The sequence below is a fragment of the Delphinus delphis genome, chromosome 16 (assembly GCF_949987515.2).
Source record: "Delphinus delphis chromosome 16, mDelDel1.2, whole genome shotgun sequence".
In the NCBI taxonomy this organism is placed as follows: Eukaryota; Metazoa; Chordata; class Mammalia; order Artiodactyla; family Delphinidae; genus Delphinus; species Delphinus delphis.
Genome location: NC_082698.1, coordinates 15,431,806 through 15,454,194, shown reverse-complemented (window position 1 = coordinate 15,454,194; position 22,389 = coordinate 15,431,806). Strand labels below are relative to the sequence as shown.

At 39.7% G+C, this 22,389-nt stretch overlaps 1 protein-coding gene across 2 annotated transcripts in view; it reads left to right on the top strand.

The window, feature by feature from the left end:
* The first annotated feature begins 289 nt into the window (after positions 1-289).
* The window catches only part of FHIP2A (FHF complex subunit HOOK interacting protein 2A), a 36,050-nt gene continuing 13,950 nt past the window's right edge, over positions 290-22,389 (top strand). The window contains exons 1-9 of one of the 2 annotated variants that reach the window (XM_060034018.1): positions 290-681; positions 7,963-8,041; positions 12,366-12,535; positions 14,238-14,342; positions 14,783-14,905; positions 19,474-19,767; positions 19,943-20,139; positions 21,486-21,600; positions 22,239-22,315. In XM_060034018.1, the coding sequence (XP_059890001.1) occupies positions 637-681; positions 7,963-8,041; positions 12,366-12,535; positions 14,238-14,342; positions 14,783-14,905; positions 19,474-19,767; positions 19,943-20,139; positions 21,486-21,600; positions 22,239-22,315 (1,205 nt within the window). In that variant the 5' untranslated portion in view covers positions 290-636. The remainder of the gene's footprint in view (positions 682-7,962; positions 8,042-12,365; positions 12,536-14,237; positions 14,343-14,782; positions 14,906-19,473; positions 19,768-19,942; positions 20,140-21,485; positions 21,601-22,238; positions 22,316-22,389) is intronic. The other variant, XM_060034016.1, reaches the window with a different exon arrangement.

Genomic DNA, 22,389 nt, shown 5'->3' with positions numbered 1-22,389 from the left:
TAAAAGAAGAACCTCTGAATTTTATATACATACATGTCTACGGTTTCATACAAAATCGGCATGTTAACTTCCATCGGAGAAACAAAGTGAATGAGAACGGCCGAATTTTTAAGACGTAAGAATGACCGCGTCGCCGTAAGAGGGAGGCGGCTGCGCCCAGGCCCGACTCCCGCCCCAGGCAGGCCGCGGCCTCTCTGTGCCTCTCCCGCCCCCGCGGCGTGTGGCCCCCGTGGCGCAGGGCCGGCCTGGCCTGGCTGGGCGCCCCACCCCCGGGCCGCGGCGGCGCCCCCTGGAGGCCGCGGCGGGCAGAGCGGGCGGAAGGAACCCGAGCCGAGCTGCCACCGTGTCCGAGCGAGAGCCGCCGCCGCAGCCGCCGCCGGAGTGTCGCGGGCCCGGAGTCCGCCTGGAACGCCCTTCTCACCGCCCGCCACGTCGCAGCGCCCGCCGGAGCCGCCTCGCCGCCCGCGCCCACCCGAAGCGGCCGGGCCGGGCCCGCCTCGGCCCTCTGCTCGTCCTCCCCGCCCCGCACCGGCCTTCACTCTGGAGCGGCCCCGGCAGCCGCAGCAGGGGCGGCGGCGGCGGATCGAGGAGCTCTCCAGGTCGTCCCGGGAGAGGCTGCTGCAGTCCCGGGACAGGATGTTCTCCAAGTTCACCTCCATTCTGCAGCACGCCGTGGAGGCGGTAAGGCCTCGGGCTGCGGGCGCACGACAGGCCGGGGATGGCGGCCGGCCTACGCTCCCCCGCCGGCCCCGGGAGAGCCCGGCGGCCTCGGCCCGGCCCTCGGCGTCCCCGGCCCCGCGGAGGGGCGAGGCCCGGGGCGGGCGCCGCGGGGTCGTGCGGGCGCCGGGGCCTCGGGCCTGGCTCCGAGCGGACCCCCTGCTCTCCTTCCTGCTCCGGGCCGGCGTGGAGCCCTTTCCTTCGCTCAGGAGGGTGGGCGGGGGTCCCCGGCAGGACTGGCCCCCCGGCCCGGGTCGGGGGTCGCCCGATTCCTCCGGTGGGGACAGGGGAGTCGGGGAGCACCTGACAGGGCCACAGAGCTCTCCCCCGGACTCCCTGGCCGTTAACCTCAAGTGGTCAGCGTTGACCAAGACAAAAGAAACGGCCTAACACTGCTTAGGTTTGTTTTGTTTTGGGGGGTGGGGAGGCAGGCAGGGGTGCTCTTGCCGGGGGCGCGGCTCTGGCGAGGAAGCAGCCCACCCGACCCAGTTTCGTAGTCTGGCCAGCTCTTGCTTTCACAGGCCTTGCGGCCGAACTCAGCTGGACCTTACTGATTGATGTGAAATAGGCGTTTGGAGGGTCTCGTCGAGGGCGCTTTAGACAGCTTCCAAGCCCTCACACAGCACCGGGACCATCTGTTTCCTTTCACCTCTTCCTTTCCTGGACGCTCGTCGTTTTTCCTGCAATTGTACCCTCCTCTGAGGATTTTAGACACAAGCATAGGGAGACATTACTCAAATATCTTAACACTAATAAAAGAGAAGTAACTAACAGGAAAATGTCTTCCTGCTGTTTCAGTGAAAGGGGTCGAGTTGCTTTACTCTGGTTGTTTTGCTTTATTTTATGCTGGCAGAATTGCCCAAATTGAAAAATGCACCCTGTGAAGTTCATAACAAGTGCAGTTTTGCTAGTGTTACTTTGCTAGTTTTAAAAATGTCATTCTCTTTCTATGTTCAGTTTGAGTGATACAGCACATTCAAATCTACACAACTTTAAGGAAAAAACAAAACAAAACCCAATTACAATAGAACAGTTTTTATGGCCAGATAAAAATAAAATGGATTTTTAAAACTCAGTAATGGAAACAAAACTTCGATACAATTTTTATTTTAAGTGCTGTGTGGGAAATGTTTAAGAGTCATTTTAGCTCTACTACAAGTTCTTGAGAAAATGAGTGTATCAAATCAAGCAAGACAGGGTTTTTCATAGATGAAGAGCAGTATTACTCATGAGGGAGATGACAGTTTTAGACTTTAAGGCAACTTTTAATTTTCCTTTCTTGGCTTCTACACAATCAGTCTACAGCACCTTATTGTAAGAATTTAACTGAAATTTATAAAAAACAGCGATATTTACATTTTATATTATTCCTTAACTTAAAGTACCAAGAATCATTTAATTTTTAACACTCACTACAGCTAAATACTGAGATAATTGGAAATAAAAGTTTATTAATTATTTATATTCTTTACTAATTCAGGCTGATATTTACAGAAATAAGTAGTTAGAGAAAGAAAGATGGCTTTCATGCTCTCCCAGTAAAGACTCATTTTTGTCCAGAGGCCTGTGTTCTCTGTCTGCGTTATCTTTTTATAACTGTATGTGTTAGCATCTATCAGATTATCCATGTAAATTGTCTGACTCTGGCTCTGTAATATCCAGGTTCTCTACTTTGCTGAGGTTAGTGAGCAAAAGTTAAGAATGGATTATATTCACCTGGTCTTAGGAGTTAATGCACTGCATTTAGAAAAGTAATGTTTTTATTTGCTTAGCATTAATGTTTTCAGCTGTGATACTTCCCAGTTTACCTTGATACGAGGTTAAATCTTATGAAAAAATTTTGGCATACTTTTTTTTCCCCCTTTTAACATTCTCTTGGGAATGAACTCATATTTAATGCTGAATAAGCCACCTTTGTGGTATTTGAAGAATATATTTTTTTCCTAGCCCAAGATTGGTTTACATTTATTCAGTTCTCTTTCTTTATTTGCTTGACATTTTTTTCTGTGTACTAATCTTACCATTCCTCAGTTTCATTGGCTTTTCTCTGTACTCCTTTTAGTTTGTATACCCAATTAGCATTTTCTGATACAGTATTGCAATTATCATAATTATCAGGATTCTACAGAGATGGGAGATAATCCTATATGCAGATGCTGACATGACCTTTTTCCAGTTGTGTCATTATGTGAATCTCTAATGTTTTCTCAACCGTTTTGGTATTATTACTTCCTAGGTTTCTTTCTTTCTTTTTTAAAAATTAATTAATTTATTTTTGGTTGCCTCGGGTCTTCGATGCTGCGTGCGGGCTTTCTCTAGTTGCAGCGAGCAGGAGCTACTCTTTGTTGTGGTGCGCGGGCTTCTCATTGCCGTGGCTTCTCTTGCTGTGGAGCACGGGCTCTAGGCACAGGGGCTTCAGTAGTTGTGGCTCGTGGGCTCTAGAGCGCGCAGGCTCAGTAATTGTGGCGCACGGGCTTAGTTGCTCCGCAGCATGTGGGATCATCCTGGACCAGGGATCAAACCCGTGTCCCCTGCATTGGCAGGTGGATTCTTACCCACTGTGTCACCAGGGAAGTCCCTCCCTAGGTTTCTTGATTTAATTGGATCAGCCTTCAAATGGTTTTTTAGGGTCAACCAGGTACATATTCATTTAAATGCAGTTTAAGTGTAGAGTTTTCCTTATTGTTTAATTAATGGTTTCTTCACATTTCCTGTTAACTACTTAAAAAGGATGAAATACAACTAAGATGTTTTCAAAGATCAGTATTTGAAGATGTGTTATTAAGCTGATAGACTGCATTTTGAATTTAGGAGAGAAATTCACACCTTGATCAAAAACAAAAACTATAATGTAACTCTTGCCTCCTGTTTCAGAAATGACAGTTTTCCCTCAGCATACAAATGATTGGCCAGTAAGAGTTATGAAATGAATCTGTTCTTTTAGCCAGTTGCCACATGTCACACGTCTGAAATCAGGCCTCCCATGTAGTTCTGAGGTGGATTATTTTAGTACAGCTTCTCCAAAGGATAAATAAAACACCTTCCATACAATTCAACATTTGTTGAGGGCCTTTGTCTATGTGAGGTTATCTGCCAGGGACTAATACCTTTTAAATTCCAGTCAGTTCCATCCTTGAGGGCAGATTTATTCCAAGAGGATAAAGGGCAGTGTCAGGAAAGAAAGTTTCATCTACCTTAACTAATTAATTCAATGGACGTCATCTTTCAGAATTTGAATGCAACATTTTCTTTTTAAATTATAGTTTGAGTTAATGATGATTGTTGGGACCAGCAATTCCTTAAAAATCTACTCTGCACTAGGAATTAAAACATAAGATGAGGACTTCCCTGGTGGCGCAGTGGTTGAGAGTCCGCCTGCCGATGCAGGGGACACGGGTTCATGCCCCAGTCCGGGAAGATCCCACATGCCGCGGAGCGGCTGGGCCCGGGAGTCATGGCCGCTGAGCCTGCGCGTCCGGAGCCTGTGCTCCGCAATGGGAGAGGCCACAACAGTGAGAGGCCCGCGTACCGCAAAAAAAAAAAGCAAAAAAACCAAAACATCAGATGGAACATATGTAGTGTTTTCTTAAGTGTATTCTTTTCCAACAAGTGATCTTTAACTTTAGTCCTTTAGTCATTCAGTAAATATTTTATGAGCCCACCAAGAAAGCATGGCACAGTGTGAGTTCACAGTGAGAATACATTGGGAGACAAAACAAAACACTGGTTAAAGTACAAGCAGTGCACAAGAGTGTGGCCTAGCCCCTAGAGCCAGTCAGAGCAGGGTTCCAGGCTTGCCTGTGTCCCTTGCTTTTTCACTAGACAAGTTACTTAGTCTTTGTACATTTCAATTTCTCACTGTAAAATGGAAATAATTGTATCTATCTGATAGAATTGTTGTGAAAATTAGAATGAGATTGTATATATGAAGTGCTTAATGCAGTGCCTGGCACATAGTAAGTGCTTAGTAAATGTGAATCATTATTATTATTATTATCTGGATGATTGTTCAGCCAGTGAGTTCTATAGGAGGAGGGGAGTAAACACTTAGGGTTGGAGTAGTTGCAGAAGGCTCCCTGGAGGAAGTGAGACTTGAGCTGGACTTTGGAGAGGAAGAGAAGATAGGATGGGCGTCTGGAAAGTTGCTACAGAGAAGAAGCATTTTAAAAGATCTGGGCATGGAATGTTCATGATACATGTGAGACTGCAGATGTGGCTTTGAGAACACTAGTTCTCATCTGAGTTATCAATGTAGGTAGGTCCTTTTGTGTGGTAGGCATTTTGGAGAAAGAGAGTCCAGGTTTCTAATTACAAGTAGTGTTCCTTTGGGCAGGTCAGTTAATGACTCAGGGTCTTAGAGTTTATTGTGAGAATTTAAGAGCATATGGTAAGTGTAAACTTTGTAGCACTGTGCCTGGCACATAACTACTCATTAAATGGTAGCAACTGCTGTTTGTTCACTCAATAAATGGTACTGAATGCTTACTATTTGCCATCATTGACTAGGAAACGGGATTCAGTGATGAGAAAGATGATATAATCTTTGTAAACTCATTGAGTTTACAATCTAGTAGTGGAGAAGATGGGTAACTCGACAGTTACAAACATGGGATAAGGGCTGGGAGAGTGAGCGGTCAGTCAGGGAGTGGGTGCCACAAAGTGTTTGGAAAGGACTATAACCTCGGCAGGAAGTCTGGCAAGACTTCTCAGAGAAAGTAATATCCAAGTTAGATATTCAGGTCAGTTTTTGGTTGAGATAGTGATCGATCGCATGAATTTTCAAAAATTTAATCTCTGTATTGTAAGAAGTTAACTCAAATTAGAATCCCCTCATGCTGATTCACACATCTTTTTTTTTTAACCCAGAGCGTAAATGTTTTTATGTAATGATAAAGCATATATTTTGCATGTTATAATTTGAAATGAAAGAGGCAAGTTTACTAGGAAGTTTTACTTAAATAAAAAAATTTATTCATGTTTAAACAAGATTGTTACTAAATTATTAGCAACTTAGAACTGTTTCACTGTCTCCGTAAATAGGTTTCTTATTTAAAGCAAATTTCTGCAAGAGATTCACAAGTAAGCAACACCATCCTGCTTTGAATTTGACTGTAACAGCAAAGGCCCCGACACAAATCATTTAAGACCTCTGATTTAGTAACTTTCCTTGTAAATAGAGTTAAATCCCATGGGAGAAATAATGTGGAACAAGGATGCTTTAATTCCATATATGCCCTGGAAATTCCCTTGGAAAAATTTAACAAGTCATAATATTTACACATAAGAAAGTAGGTACATTTTTTGAAACACCAAATTTCATTTGGGTTTGTCCCAATTGTTAATACATAATTAATTAATAATAATTGTCAACGCTACATAAAGTTGGTGTGTAAAAAACCAGGCCCAAAAAACAAGAGAAATTTTATGTGTTTTGAGGAAGATTCTAAAAATAAGTAGCTGATTAAAACAGACTTTTTAATCTAAAAATTTCAGGAAGATTATTTTCCCAAGTTAATTCTTTCTTTCCTATTTTTCTTTTTAATTGTCTTCTCAATCTCCTACAAGTTATTTCTTTCCCCATGTTCTTGAAGTGTATAATCCCAAAGGTTTTAACTCCTTTGTTAAAGATCTTAAAGTCTTTTAAAATTTTTCATAGCATTCTATTTGGAAATGAGATGAATATTTATATTTTCTTAATTCAGTACTCTTCAGAGTGGTATGAATATGCACATATGAAAAAGCTAGCATTATGATGTTGATGGTTGCTGAAAATTTTTCAGGTCCATTTTCTTCCTAAGTACAGTTCATCTTCTGGATTGAAACACTTAAGACGTCATGACCAATGTTTATAATTTGCTCAAGAGTTTGGAAATTGTTTTGACAGGGTTTCGAACTTTGAGGTCCCTGCAGGAGACTCCAAGAAATCAAAATGGAACAAGTAGAAGTATAGGAGTGACATGGCCTCTTAGGTCGTCTGTTTAGATGAATATATGAAAATGGACGATTACGCTGCCATGGTTTAGGTTCCCGAAATAGAAACCTATTTGTTCTTTTTTTTAAATAAATTTATTTATTTTATTTTTGGCTGTGTTGGGTCTTCTTTGCTGCACGTGGGCTTTCTCTTGTGGCAAGCAGGGACTAATCTTCGTTGCATTGCACAGGCTTCTCGTTGTGGTGGCTTCTCTTGTTGCGGAGCATAGGCTCTTGACGCATGGGCTTCAGTAGTTGTGGCTCGCAGGCTCTAGAGTGCAGGCTCAGTAGTTGTGGCGCACGGGCTTAATTGCTCTGCGGCATGTGGGATCTTCCCGGACCAGGGCTCAAACCCGTGTCCCCTGCTTTGGCAGGCAGATTCTTAACCACTGCGCCACCAGGGAAGCCCGAAACCTATTTGTTCTTAAGAAAACTGGGTCAACTCTGTACTTTCTGACCAGAATTTATTGATGATACTAGGACTGAGAGAGAGTTCTCTCTCTCTTTCTTTCACTCTTTCTAAGGACAAGAAAATGTTTTAGAAGGTACATCAAGTCTTTTTCTATCCATTTAACACCCATTTGAAATACTTGTAAATTTGCTATGAGATGGCTGAAGGGATATAATTTTAGTCTTAAAACTTCTGAAGTAAATTTCAAAATTAAAATGTAAAACATTTTTGACTTTGTGGAATTTAAATTGGTAGTGTCTTGTTCATGTAGTTATTTTGCTAAAAATATGCACTGCCTAATCTAGGCTTAAAAAGAAAAGATTCACTTCTGTATGTCATTGAAAATACGGAACAGTTTTAATCTGATTACAGGGTTGACTTTGGTGATGTGTAACTAATTACATAGCAACCTTTTTACTGTCTTGCATTTCAAAGTCCTAGGTACAAAGATCCCTGGTTATCGATAATTCCATTTTACTGATACTTTAGTAATAGAATATTGTGTTGTCATGTAACGCTGTTACTTTTGAAGCCATATATATAGTAACTAGTGTCGGGGAGTAGAAAAAATACCCAATACTATAATATAATAATAATGCTGATAAATGTGTTTGTCCTATTTCTTAATAAATCATTTTTACTTTCTTGGATGTGACTCATTTTGTTTCTCTTTGATATTGACATAAAGAATCAAATTAAAGCTCACCCCTTACTCTTATGCTGCTTTTGCATCATTAGTAGACAAATACAGAGTTATACTTAATGGGAAGCTTTTAATGCCATTTTCTTAATTGCTGTGGTCTTTTTTGTTTTTGTTTGTGTAGCTTGCACCTTCTCTTCCTTTACAAGAAGATTTTGTTTATCACTGGAAGGCAATTACCCATTACTACATAGAGACTTCGGGTAAGAAACAATGCTAAGATTAATTAAAAAGAAAATTTGTGAAATGCTAAAATACATTTCAAACTAGTTTTCAAAATTATTTTATATTAAACTTACAAACAGTTTATTTTACTTTTAATTACTCTCATAGATTCATTCAAAAGTATATCTGTTGAACACCTACTACGTGTAAGCATTGTTCTAGGCACTGGGACATATAACAATCAAAGAGACAAAAATCTGTCCTAGCAGAGCTTATGTATTGATTGGGAGGAAGCGAACGATAAATAGACAAGTATACATAGTGTGTCAGATGGTAAGTGCTAAGGAGACGATGAAGCAGGCTAAAAGGGAGAGAGGTGTGTGTTGGGGAGTGGGGGTCAGGGGCAGATGGCTCTTTAAGATTAGAGAAAGCCTTGTTGCCCCAGGTGACTGCTGAGCTGAAGTCTGAAGGAGGAGGAAGCAAGCCTGGGGGCACCTGGGGTAGAAGTTCCAGGAGAGCGCCCAGCGCACAAACCCTGAAGCTGGAGCGTGCAGCACTTGGCTTGTACTAGGAACCACAAGGAAGTGTGGCTAGAGCGAGTGGACGAGGAGGGAAATGGGAGGAGGTGACAAAAGACAGGTGAGGGTGCAGATTCACACAAGGCCTTGTAAGCCATTGTAAGGGCTTTGGCTTTTACTCTAAGACGGGAAGCCGTCAGAGGGTTTTGAGCGGAGGTGTAACGTAATCTGTTTTAAAGGAATCACTTTGGCTTCTGTGAGAAAATTAGATGGAAAGTATGCAGAGGTGAAGCTGGCAGAACAGTTAGGGGACTATTGCAATGGTCTGAGAGATGGCGGTGGCTCAGACTAGGGTGGAGGTGCAAGAAGCGACTGTCTTCTGGGTATACTTTGAAGAAAGCTTTGTTGGTGCATTGAATATTGGGTATCAGGGTAAGAGTCATGGATAACTCCGAATGTTGGGGCTTAGGCAGTTGGAAAACTAGGAGGGCCACTCGCTGAGAATGGGGAGACTGCTGGAGGAGCAGGTTTGTGAGGCACTGTGGACATGCTTAGTCTGAGACGCCCATTATATATGCAATTGGATATGTCAAGTAGACAGTAGGAAATAGGAATCTGGAATTTAGGGTAGAGGCCTAAACTAGACATAGGGAATTGAGACTCATCGGCATGTAAGTAGGATTTAAAGCCTTGAGACTGGGTGAGATTATCTAGGGTTAGCTAAGGATAGGCGGAAGAGGGAAAGTGTTCAGGAACTAAGGCCCTGCAACTCAGTGTTTAGGGATTGGGAAAACGAGAATGATAGCAAAGGAGATTTTGCTTTTGCCAGTTCGGTAGCAGACAGCCAAGAGAGAATGGTGTCCTAGAAGCTGGAGGAGGAGAGAAGGAACCAAGTGTCAAATGATGTCACGCTGATGAAGGCTGGGAACCGGTCATTGGATTCAGCCATGAGGAGCTCATTAGTGGTCTTGATAAGAGCTCTTTTAATAGCAAGGAAGAGAGAGGAGACCTGATTGGAGGAAGTTTCAGAGAAAATGGACAGAGAGTGTATAGAGACAGTGTGTGAAGACTGCTGTCTTGAGGAGTGTTAGTGGAAAGGGGGGCCGAGAAATGGAGCAGCAGCCATGGGGGAGATGTGGCATTGAGGGGGTTTTAAAGTTTTTGTAAAGATGGAACATACTAGAACGATGTAGTGGAGAAGGACAGGTGGGTACGAGAGTCATATGAGATCGTCTCTGAGCCATATCCTTAAGTTGGCAAGTGGGGTTTGGGATCCTAGTGCATTAATGGAGGCTTCGCCTTCATAGGCGTGTGGACAGTTCGTCCATAACATTAAGGCAGAAAGAAGAACATACGGGTGTAAATTCAGGAAAGGGGTAGACATGGTATAGGGAGTCTTTGGAAGTTGTTTTCCAGTTGCTTCAATTTTTCTTAGTGAGTAGACTGAAGAGTGAATATGGGGAAATGTGAATAAATTAAGTCAAAGGTTGGCAAAATTTTTCTGTGAAGCGTCAGATAGTAAATATTTTAGGCTTTGTAGTCCATGCAGTCTCTGTCGCAACTACTCAATTCTGCTGTTATCGTGCAAAAGCAGCCATCAACAATAAATAAAAGAAGGGCATTCTTTTGTTCCAGTACAACTTTATTAAAACAGATGGCAAGCCTGGGTTTGTCCCATGAGCTGAAGTTTGGCAACCTCTGAAGTAAGGAAACAGAGTAGCCTTGCTACATAGCACTATGGGCTCCTTTGAGGAATGTATAGGTAAATGCTAGTGGGTGTGCAGATTGGACACATGTTTTTTAACTGAAAGGAAACATGAAAAAAAATAGTTGATCTGATAAGCTGATGGGGTCACAGATAATTCTTTAAAAGAAAGGAATTCTTCATATTTGTATAGTAAGTGAAAATGAGACTATCTATATCTATATATACACCTTTAAGTGTAAAATATAATTTCTACCTTAATTTGGATGTTTAGACCGCAGATCTACAGAAAAGTTTTTTGAGAGGAGCTGCCTTTTCAAATGACTATTCTTAGCCCTTGTGAATTTCTCACCCCTCCACAGTCTTAAGGAAATGCTTTACAGGAAAGCCTGTGAGTTCTTGCTTTAAATGATTTTTTTGCAGTCTCGTAGCAAAAACAAGTGTGTACACTACAATAAAGTATGGACAAAAAGGTGCATCAGGCACAGAGAGAGAAGGAAGAAGGGAGAAATAGGAGGCAGTGTCTGACCTGGGCTTTAAAGGATGGGCAGTAGGTTTTGAGGTAGATAAGGAGGGCAAAGGCATTTCAGATAGAAGGAATAGCTTATGCAAAGGCACAGGGATCTAAACATGGTTTGGGATGAGAGTGGATGGCAGAAACTAGATCTTCTTGAGAGCTAGGATTTTAATCCTGTCAAGTTGAATTTACAGTTTATTTATTTCTCAAAAAAAACAGTCTTTTTGATTATTTTTCTCCATAAATAAGTGTAATCAGACCATGCTTAAATATTCATTCTTTCCTGGGATGTTTATATAAAGTCTGCAGTAAAACAGGTGAAAAAACATTTTTAAAAAGCAGATTTCAAATAAAATTACACACTATTTTTTATTAGTCCTAGGCTACTCATTTTAGAAGAATATGAAGTTATAAGTTAACATTTCTTGAATTCTTACTATGTTCTAAGGCACTGGGCTTTACACAGAGTATTTCGTTGAAATCATGCGACAGCACTTACTGGTGTTGATTAACTCCATTTTATAGACGTTGGTGCTGAGGCTTAAACAGTTTGCCCAGGTCATCCAGCTAAAAGTGACAGAGCCAAGATTTGAATTCAAGTTGTCCAACTCCAGGTCTCATGCTCTTAACAACTGTCCCGTACTATATAAATTTGGTACATATATGTCCTCCTGGGGAACAAGAGTGACTCTTCTCTTTCCATTGTTTTCTCCATAAGCCTTTAGTATTATCGTTTGGTCTGTGTGTGTGTATATATAATACATACATGTGCATATGCACAGACAAAGCTTTAAATCATCAGATACATAGTATACCAGGATTGTGTAGTATGAACTGTAGCAGTACTAAGTAAAGGAGAATAGAGACGTAAAAAAGAACTTGTCACTCCCTAATATATTTTGTATTTAGACATTCTATAAAACTTCACATTTTATTGAGAGTAATTTAACCCTTATGTAATAAAGATAGGTTAATAAAACCATGTGTTTTCGATATATAAAAAGTATTCATGAATTTTTATTTTGAAAAATCAATATTTTATAAGAATTCTCCTGAGAAGCAGCTTTTACTTTGGGAGTAGGTATCTGCTAATGAGAGGAGATGTCAGAAATTTTTAATAGAGGGATTTTCTTTGGGGTCCTCATGTTTTCAAATCTGGAGATGAATTGGGGACAGTAAGTGCATTGTTACAAAGCAGTGTAGCAGTGATCAAAAACAGAACCTGTCCTCTCCTCATATCCTACGTTATTCAGCTTAACATTCACGGCCAACCTGTTTCTATATAAAGAGACCTAAAGTTTAGATCTTCTGAACTGGCTAATTGAAAAAAAATTTTTTTAATTATAAGTGGGTACAAAATTCTGATGTTACTTATATTTTTTCTGATCGTGTTCCCATTCCGCATATAAATGGCTCCTTTTCTGAATTACTTTGCATGAATATTAGCTTATAGACCATCTTTCAGAATATAGATTGTTTTTGAGTAAGATGTAAGCCTCACTTAAGTATGTGTAGTTCCGATTTTTCTGTTTGAATAGGAACGGGGAAATATAAAGAGTATTTTACGTGCAAATGTGCAGATAAAAATGTTTGAAAATTTGATGAATGTTTTTATTATTTAGATGATAAAGCCCCGGTGACAGATACAAATATTCCATCTCATCTGGAACAGATGTTGGTTATCTTGATACAAGAAGAAAGTGAACGGGAATTTGGAGAGACGGGGCCATGTATGGAATATTTACTTCATCACAAGATCTTGGAAACATTATATACCTTAGGGAAAGCTGATGTAAGTTCCTAATCCACGTGGCGTTCTTGGGCATGTAATATATGTGTTCATGTCTTAGAGATAAGGAAGCTGCCAAGCACTAAATTTAATTGTAGAGTTGTGTGTTAAGTATGGCAGGATTCAAGTCAGTATGTGGAAAAAAAAGAAAATTGTATGGCCTCTGTGAACATGGCTTTGCATAGATATAGCGAAGCTCCCAAATGCTCTCGACAACAACTGGTACTTAGGCTGCTTAGAATTACATGTAAACATTTGTGAAAATAAACTCAAGTGCAGACGCTCAGAATCAAAGGAAATGAGTAGGAACCCAGTGCAAATTGGGTTACAAAACTAGGAAGTATTTTTCATAATCCTGAAAGAAAATGTCACTGATTATTCTGACATTAACTCTACTGACGAGTGGAGCCAGTTTCAAGTAAGTCTCTTTGGTTAATCTTCCTCCTCTTTAAAAACTAGGAGGTGATCACCAAGGGGCCTCCCCCAGCTCTAAAAATCTGTGGTTCTGTTCTGTGAATTATTATAATACATGATGTGAAAATCAAACTAGAAAAACCCCAAACTAATAGACATGTTTAAACACCAAATAGAATTATGAAGTAGTATTGAAGACAGTTTCCTTTTAACTAAATCTGTAATACTCCATTTCATTTCTAGGTTAAATTCATTCTATTTATATTTTCTAGGCAACGTGTTTGCTCCCTAACATCCTCCGATTCATTCCCCTCCTGCCTTCTTTTTCCTGTTCTGTGGAGAGAGGGGTTATGCAACATTATATTGAACAAATATTAATTGACTTTTGAGCAAATATTAGTAATTATACTACTAGGAAATTTAGTTTGATATTGGTGATTGTAAGTATTGTGTTTCACCTGAATAATTGAAGGTATTTGCTATCTTAAGATATTATTGTGCTTAAGATTATAGCTTATGCTATTTCCAGATAACGTGTCTATGATGATGTTTTGGAAATACTTCTTTTGTGACTATATTTTAAATCTGAGGCAGAATAAGCAGGTTAACTATAGAACGTATAACCTTGTTAACTCATATTCTCTTAATCTACAACATGAGTAATCGTCATGTTTACCTACTTTTCAGCAAATATTTAAAACAATTGGCATGTTATCAAAACTTATTTATTAAATATTCATTGCCTATAATAATCATAATGTAAATAATTTTGCAACTAATTTAGAACAGCATTGTTAGAATAAATCACAGCAGTTTATACATAGGATTCCTTTATTTACATCATATGTGTTAGAAGGCTTTATTACTGCTACACGTGTATGATGGAAGGTTATTGATTACCTGTCATTAGCGTAAGCGGTAAGATTCTGCCTTTGCTTTGGCTGGGGAGTTTCCTGTTACCCTAGCGTTTAGACTACAAACAGGTTGGCATTGCCTGAACCAAACTCCAGTCTCCATGGCACATTATCACCAGGCTATTTGTAATTACATCAGCCTGTGGTCTCATACACTATATTATAGTCCCAGATGTGGTTTTATTTATACAATACCAGTCAGTAATAATATGGTGGAGAATTTTATTCTGATAAAGTCATTAACTGGCTAATTGCATTGATTTTTGAAGGGGGAATATGTTCACGTACATTGCCTCTCCTATTTTTTAAGCTTTTGAGTAAGTATGTTTGCGTTGTCTGTTTTTTTCTTGTTTGCTTTTCTTTTCTCCTACCCCTAGTGTCCTCCGGGGATGAAACAGCAGGTTTTGGTGTTCTATACCAAACTTCTGGGGAAAATCCGGCAGCCACTACTTCCACATATTAACGTGCATAGGCCAGTGCAGGTATTTTGTTCCCTTTACACAAAACTTTTTAGTTTGCTTCTTTTCGTGTAGAAATAATTTTATATGGTTTTTCTAAAATAACATGCAAATTAGCAAATACTTGAGCTTTCTTTATGCATGACGATGTATTAAATGCACTTCATGTCTTTATATTTCTCTTTTAAAATTTTATACATTAATTTTACCATTTACCTATTTCCATGACATCTCAAGGAGAGTTTATTATATAACCCCTTAATTTTTTAGAGTAACATATTTGAAAGACCTACGACTAGCAAATGTATTTTGATAGAGGTGATTGTAAATAGTGTTCTTTCTGAAAAATGCAAGGTATTTGCATTATTTGAACATTTTAAATATCCTGAAGGTAAATGAATGGCTGTTTACATGTTTATAAAAAGTAACCCAAGTTTAAACATTTGTTTTAAATTTTTTGACAGAAATTAATTCGACTGTGTGGTGAAGTCCTTGCAACGCCAACAGAAAATGAAGAAATTCAGTTTCTCTGCATTGTGTGTGCAAAGCTGAAACAAGATCCCTACTTGGTTAATTTTTTTCTGGAGGTATGGTATCCTTCTTGTCAACCTTCAAAGTATGTGTGTATTAAAATTATTATGAGAATTGAATTCTGTGAATAATATTAGAAGGAATTACTTCTTTGGGAATCAGATAGCTTATTTTACTTCCCAGAATTTTCATTTAAGAGCACTGTCTTATTTTAACCTGAAATCTCCTGAGAAAAACGATTCTCAAAGAATGTGATTGAGCCAGATGTATGGGGCGGTATAGGGGCTGGACAAATGCAAAGCCAAGGCTTAGTACAGCTTGAAGGGCAAATCAGGGAGAGAGAAGTCACGGGAATTTATAAGCTATCATATTTTCAGCCAGGCTTGCTCAAGTGCAGAGTGTGGGTAACTTGACCTGGGGTAAGGATGGTGTGTGCAGATTTGGACATGATGCGAAGCATCATGAGTTACCTCCCCACCCTCGTGTAGCAGTTGGAATTGCTCTACTATCTTGTACTATCTTTTCATAGCTGTAGTCACCGAATCATAGTTTATGTAAATCAATTGACATTTAGATTTTATTTCCAGTTTTAAATTAGAAAATAACTTTTATGTATTTCCTGCTTTCATTTAATTTTTTTCAGCAGTGAAGTCATTTAGGAATATATTAGAAAAAATGTGTTTTTTTAGTTAAAAAAAAAGTTTTTTCTTCTTTTTTTTTTGTTTTTTCAGATTGAGGTATAAGTTAGAGTACAATTCAGTCTTTCTGATCCACCATTCTATGAGTTAGACAAACACAGTCGTGTAACCACCAACACAATCAAGATATGCAGTATCTCCATCATCTTACCATATGTCCTTTCCTGGTCATCCTGTTTCCACCTCTGCCCCAAGCAGTCATTGATCTGTTTTCTGTCCCAAGTTTTCTCTGTTTCAGAAAGTCATAAAAATATAATCAGGCTTTTGAGTCTGGCTTTTTTTACTTCATATAATGCATTTGAGAGTCATCCATGAGTTTGGTCCTTTACACTGCTGAGTAGTATTCCACTGTATGGATGTACCACAGTTGTTTATCCATTCACCAGTTGAAGGACTTATGGGTTGTTTCCAGGTTGGGGCAATTATGGTTGAGGCCACTGTAAACATTCACAGATTTTTGTATGGATTTAGATTTTCATTTCACTTGAGTAAATACCTCAGAGTAGGATTTCCATATCATGTAGTAAGTGTATATTTGCAAAACTCGTCCCAAGTGGGTTTTTCATTTTGCATCCCATGGACACTGTATGAGAGTTCTGTTGTTCCGTGTTCTTGTCAGAGTGGGTGTTGTCAAGTTTTTTTGTTTTGTTTTTAAAACTTTTAGCCGTTTAATAGATGGGCTCATTTTTAATTCACTTTATTTAATGAGTAATTCAGGATCTTATTCTGCATTCTTATTGGAGGTAGGTAAGCAATGAAGCTGCAAAATTGCATAAATTTAAATTTCTAGGTTAGTGTTAAGGACTCTGAATGCCTGATGTTCATGGTATGCATCATATTTTGAAAGTTTGCTTCAACATGGCTGGAATAGCTTTATGATATAAATGTATCAAATATCTTGATTTGGCTAAGTGTGAGATTTTTCTTCTCAAAGTTTTTTACTAAAGTTTTCTTAGATACCTAAGTTACTTTATTTTTTTTTAATTTTCATTTATTATATTTTGGCTGCATTGGGTCTTCATCACTGCGTGCGGTCTTTCTCTAGTTGTGGCAAGCGGGGGCTACTCTTCGTTGTGGTACGCGGGCTTCTCATCGCGGTGGCTTCTCTTGTTGCGGAGCACAGGCTCTAGGCATGTGGGTGTCAGTAGTTATGGCACGCGGGCTCTAGAGTGCAGGCTCAATGGTTGCGGTGCACAGGCTTAGTTGCTCCTGCGGCATGTGGGATCCTCCTGGACCAGGGCTCCAACCCGTGTCCCCCGCGTTGGCAGGCGGATTCTTAACCACTGAGCCACCAAGGAAGTCCTGATACCTAAGTTACTTTAGATGCAGTAGATTTTTTTCCAAGCTTAAGCTTTAAGGAGTTTTTCTCAGAATCTCCGAAACTTGTTTCAAAAGTACACAGCCATAGACCAGAAGCAGAGAAAATTTGCAAGCATATGTATGCCTGCCTGTTTTCAGAGGAACATTTACATTTAGACCTCAATACCAAGAACACCTTTCTGATAGTGTCATGACTGCTGTAATGCAGCGTGTTTATAGCACATACTTCTCCAAAGCATGAGGTGGTAGGTATCTCCATTTTCTGAACTGATCGGACTACTTATACGCTTTTAATGTCAGTTATTATAATCTCCCTAGCATTAGAGTTATTTATATGCATTTTATTTTTTTTTCCTGGTCAGTAAGCTCCTTGAGGACAGGGACTCTATCTCATTAATCTTTAGGTCCCCACAGCTTCTCTGGTATCTAGCACAATGCATAGTAACTTTAATTAACTCTTATTGAATGAATGAATCTTTAGAGAAATGCAGCTTTATTACTGGTAAGTAACAGATAGTAATAGAAGTACTTTGCAGTTCTTGAGCATGTATCCCCTGAAATCTAATCTCTCTGTTCATTTATATCAGCTAATAGATACATTTGCTGTGAATTAAGTGCAGATAGTAGATAAGTTAGAAACATTTTTGCCCTAAAGGAGTTTGTAGTCTGGTGATGAGGGTAAGACTAATGTTCAGATACTGTAATCTAAGGTAGAGTAAGGTGAGTATCATAAGAAAGATACCCCCTAATGCCCCCTAAATGTTCATAGGTTGAAGAGATTACATTGGCCCTGGTCATTAGGAAAGGCAGCATGGAAGAGGTTGTCTTTGAAATGAGCCTTGACAGTTGTTTAGATAGGAAGGAGTGAGCATAAGTAAAGGAGTGAAGGAAGATATGAAAGTTTGTGGTGTGTTCACATAGTTTAATTAGGCCATGTGGTAAGAAAAGGGCCTAGACAGATAGGTTGGAATCGTCAGAGGCTTTGAATGGCAGGATGAAGAGTTTGTACTGGCTTGCAGAGCTTTTTCAAAATGCAGATTCCTTGGAGGTTCCACCTCCAGATATTCTCATTCTGCAGGTCTAGGTGAGACCCAGGAATCTGCCTTTTTATCAAGCCCCACAGAAGACCACATGGCCGACAGTCCTGAGTCGCACTTTGAGGAACACTAGGGAGTGAGTGCCGTTCTAGGGTTATTCTTCCTCTTGCCATTCTCATCCCAGATGCCACTCCCAACAATAGTATTAACATTTTAGACGGAATAAAATATTTTACATTCATAAAGACTATGATATGCAATTGACTTTATAGAAAATACGGAAGTTGTTTGGGATATTCATGGAGTTCCTCAGCATTGTTTCCTTTTAATGTATGTGCTCTGAGCTCAATTTCTCAAGATTGGTCTAAACTCTACTTTTAATAGTAATAAAAGTGATTTATAATAACTGTCATATAACTTTGGAAGTAGAACTTTGAGTTCATTCAGCATTTAATGCACTTCTGTGATGGGTGCAACACTCTGATAGGCCCTGCAGAGAAGCGGGTTTATGATGAATTCTAACTTGTGTGAGTGATTTGACTTTTGCTCTTATGTTTTTTTTTTTTGTTTTTTGTTTTTTTTGCTCTTATGTTTAAATGCAAAGCAAGATACTTTTACCTGGAAACTAAAGATTTGCTTCAGTTTAGATTCTTTTTGTGTTTGGGTGTATGTGGTGGGAGGAAGGGTCACAATATTTCAAGCAAATCTTAGTTTTATCCTCAAAAACACGAGTAAGGATGCCCTCAGAGTGTTGATTTATATTTACAGAGCAGAAGTATAAGGAAAAACCAGAAAAATCATCTTAGAAAACTGGTTTTAGAAGAGTCAACATTGGGGCAATATATTTTTAGCAGCCCAGTGATTAGAAAACAGTTAACTGCAATTGAAACTTCTTGAATCTTTTTTTTCCTCACTAACATCAGTTGTTTTCAGTAGTAGTCAAATAGTTATCGCTAATATTGTTCATTGTTTATAGTCGGTGTAAAACAGTTGTTTGTCGTCGGTGTAAAACAGTTTGTAGATCGTGTTCTGAAGAGTATCAGAAACGCCTATGTAATTTTTTTTTAACATCTTTATTGGGGTATAATTGCTTTACACTGGTGTGTTAGTTTCTGCTGTACAACAAAGTGAATCAGCTATACATATACATATATCCCCGTAGCCCCTCCCTCTTGCGTCTCCCTCCCTCCCACCCTCCCTATCCCACCCCTCTAGGTGGTCACAAAGCACCGAGCTGATCTCCCTGTGCTATGAGGCTGCTTCCCACTAGCTATCTATTTTACGTTTGGTAATGTGTATATGTCCATGCCACTGTCTCACTTCGTCCCGGTCTCCCCTTCCCCCTCCCCACGTCCTCAAGTCCATTGTCTACGTCTGAAACACCTGTGCCATTTTAAAATATCTAAAGCACAGTTTGTTTAAGTCTGGGTATTTTCATTTGTCACAACACGTATCCATTGCTACAGTGGCTAGGTATTGAGTGTTAATTATAGAAAAACTCATTAAAGTATGATTTCTGTTCCATGAGGCTTTTGACGTGAATCTTACAAAACATGTATTCCTTTTCAGAACAAGTTTAAATCACTGGCTTCTAAAGGAGCACCAAACGCAACTTCAGAAGATGTATTAAAAGGTCAAGATTCCTTGTCAACAGATACAGGACAGTCCTGTCGGCCAGAGGAGCCGTCTGGTGCCTCTGGAATGGAGCACACGGAGTTAGAAGACGAGCCTCACGCTCAGATGGATGATCTGTCCACAGGCTTGGACAGCCTCAGCATCGCTGCACTGCCAGAGGCCACGGTTGTTCGTCCAAACCAGGATTACAACTTAGTGAATTCTTTGTTAAATCTTACGAGAAGTCCTGTGAGTCATCTGCTTTACCTTCTTTCCCTCTAACATAATCTCAGTTTTTTGCATAGAGAAAAAAATCTATTTTCATTTTGGTGTAGAACTTTAAATCCGTTTAAGTTGAATTTTTCCAAACAAACTGATGTATGTCTAATTCAAGCATTGAAGAGGTATGTGTCTTTCCCCTCAGGATGGCCGAATAGCTGTGAAAGCCTGCGAGGGCTTGATGCTGTTAGTGAGTTTGCCAGAGCCAGCGGCCGTCAAGTGCCTCACGCAGAGCACCTGCTTGTGCGAACTGCTCACAGACAGGCTGGCCTCCCTGTACAAGGCCCTACCTCAGTCAGTGGACCCCTTAGATATTGAAACAGTGGAAGCAATTAACTGGGGGTAAGAGCTGCTATTTTGTTTTTCCATAAAAGTGACTTCTTAAACCTACGCTTTTAAATCCATTTCCATTTTGCAATGATAGAAATCTTTAGTTTTGAAATATACAGCATTGCTAGTGAACATTAAACAAGATTGTGTTTTGAGGCTTGTTTTAAAATTTGTTATCAGGAATGAATTGGCATGGGAACAGTCCATCTGTTACATAGTTAAGCTATTTTCCCTCTGTCTGTTAATAGTGATCAATTACGACCTTAACTGTGTTAAGATCAGTAACTTTATCTGACTATATATATATATATATATATATTTTTTTTTTTTTTTTTTTTTGCGGTACGCGGGCCTCTCACTGCTGTGGCCTTTCCCGTTGTGGAGCACAGGCTCCGGACGCGCAGGCTCAGCGGCCATGGCTCACGGGCCCAGCCGCTCTGTGGCATGTGGGATCCTCCCGGACCGGGGCACGAACCCGTGTCCCCTGCATCGGCAGGCGGACTCTCAACCACTGTGCCACCAGGGAAGCCCATCTGACTATATTTTTTAAAAAACAAAAAACCCTGAGAGAAGGAATCTTCTCTTTTATAAATCAGCTCCACTGCCCCTGGGGCAGTCTCATAGTTCATGGCCTGCCTGTGTGGAACCTTGCCTCCTACCTCTTTGTTTCACCCCTTCCCCCCAGCTTTTAGGGCTCCCCCCTTGATTCTCATATGAAAATATGATTATTGAGGAACATTTATAAGTTATTAAAAACTGTAAAGCAGCATAAATAAAATTACCCATAATCCCACCACCTGTAAGCAGTCTAACATTTTGACATAATAACCTGTTATTGTTTCTCTGTGCATTTTTAACCGTGCTTTGGTTCTTACTTGTTTTTTTCCACCCTGTATTCTGTTAACATCTGCCAGACTCACTTGTTAACTTTACTACTGGGTGGTACTTTAAGGCAGGAAGAGAAGCAAACCATTTATTTCTTCTTGCAGTCCCTTCTTTATGTTTCTTTCCTTCCATCCTAGTGGCTGAGAACCTCCGACTTTTCATTTCTGTTACTTGGTCAAATTTATGGTGGAAATATGAGGACCTATCTCCATGGTTTTTCTGCTGCAGCTCCATTCTGCTTCAGTCTCTCTCCACTTAATGAGTGAAAATTATTCACAACTTTCATTTAAAAGGTTTTCTCTTATCTGTGGCTTTTATTTATAAAACCCTCTTCTGATTGACATCCAGCGTCGCCTGTGTAAATGTATCATATACCGTGTGTTCATTCACATGCCTTCATCTCCCCTTTTGTACTGAACTGGATTAATGCTTTCGGATAACTTTGGACTTCAAATTTCTTCTGTGTCCTGTAGCTTGGACTCATATAGTCATAAAGAAGATGCTTCCGCATTTCCAGGAAAACGAGCCTTAATTTCATTTCTGTCCTGGTTTGATTATTGTGATCAACTCATAAAGGAAGCACAAAAGGTTTGAATATTTGTTGTTTTTTACTGATAACTTAAAACTGTAAATATCAACTAAGTAAAATTTGAATCCTCAATTTATATTTTTGAATACGTCTTAATTGTCTTAGGATAGCACAGTTAGTAGTTTATATCCCTAAGTATTATCTTAATTGTCTTAGGATAGCACAGTTAAATAAATAAAATGAAATAAACCCCCAAAAAGTGTATATATACGTCTGTGTGTGCGTGTGTGTGTGTGTGTGTGTGTGTGTGTGTGTGTGTGTGTGTGTGTATTACAGCTCTGGAATGAATCGGAGTTCAAGTTCTGCCCATATGTTTCTTTAAGTATTATAGCATAACCCTTCACAAGGTAACATTGGCCTCCCTCCATTTCTCCTCTTTGGGGAGATGTTAATACAATAAGTGATTGGGATAATATTTTTATCCTGTTTGTCTTTGTTCTTGGAAATTTAGATAACATGTAAAGGACCCAATAGCTAATGTCTAATCTAGGTTTATATGCCATCAACAAGATGGTCAGTAGGCAAGTTTTTTTTTCACATTAATTCAGATGGAGAGTGCAAACTGGCTTAACTGATGTTATAAATTAATCTCTTTCGCATTTTAAAAAAAGATGATGATACTTATACTATGTTCTAGACTGCTGCTGTTGCTCTTGCCAAAGCTGTTCATGAAAGATTTTTTATTGGTGTTATGGAACCTCAATTAATGCAAACGTGAGTGGCCTCTTTACTTAAAAAAAAAATCACTGTGTTCATGTTATTTTTGCCCACTAATTACTTGTTTGTTT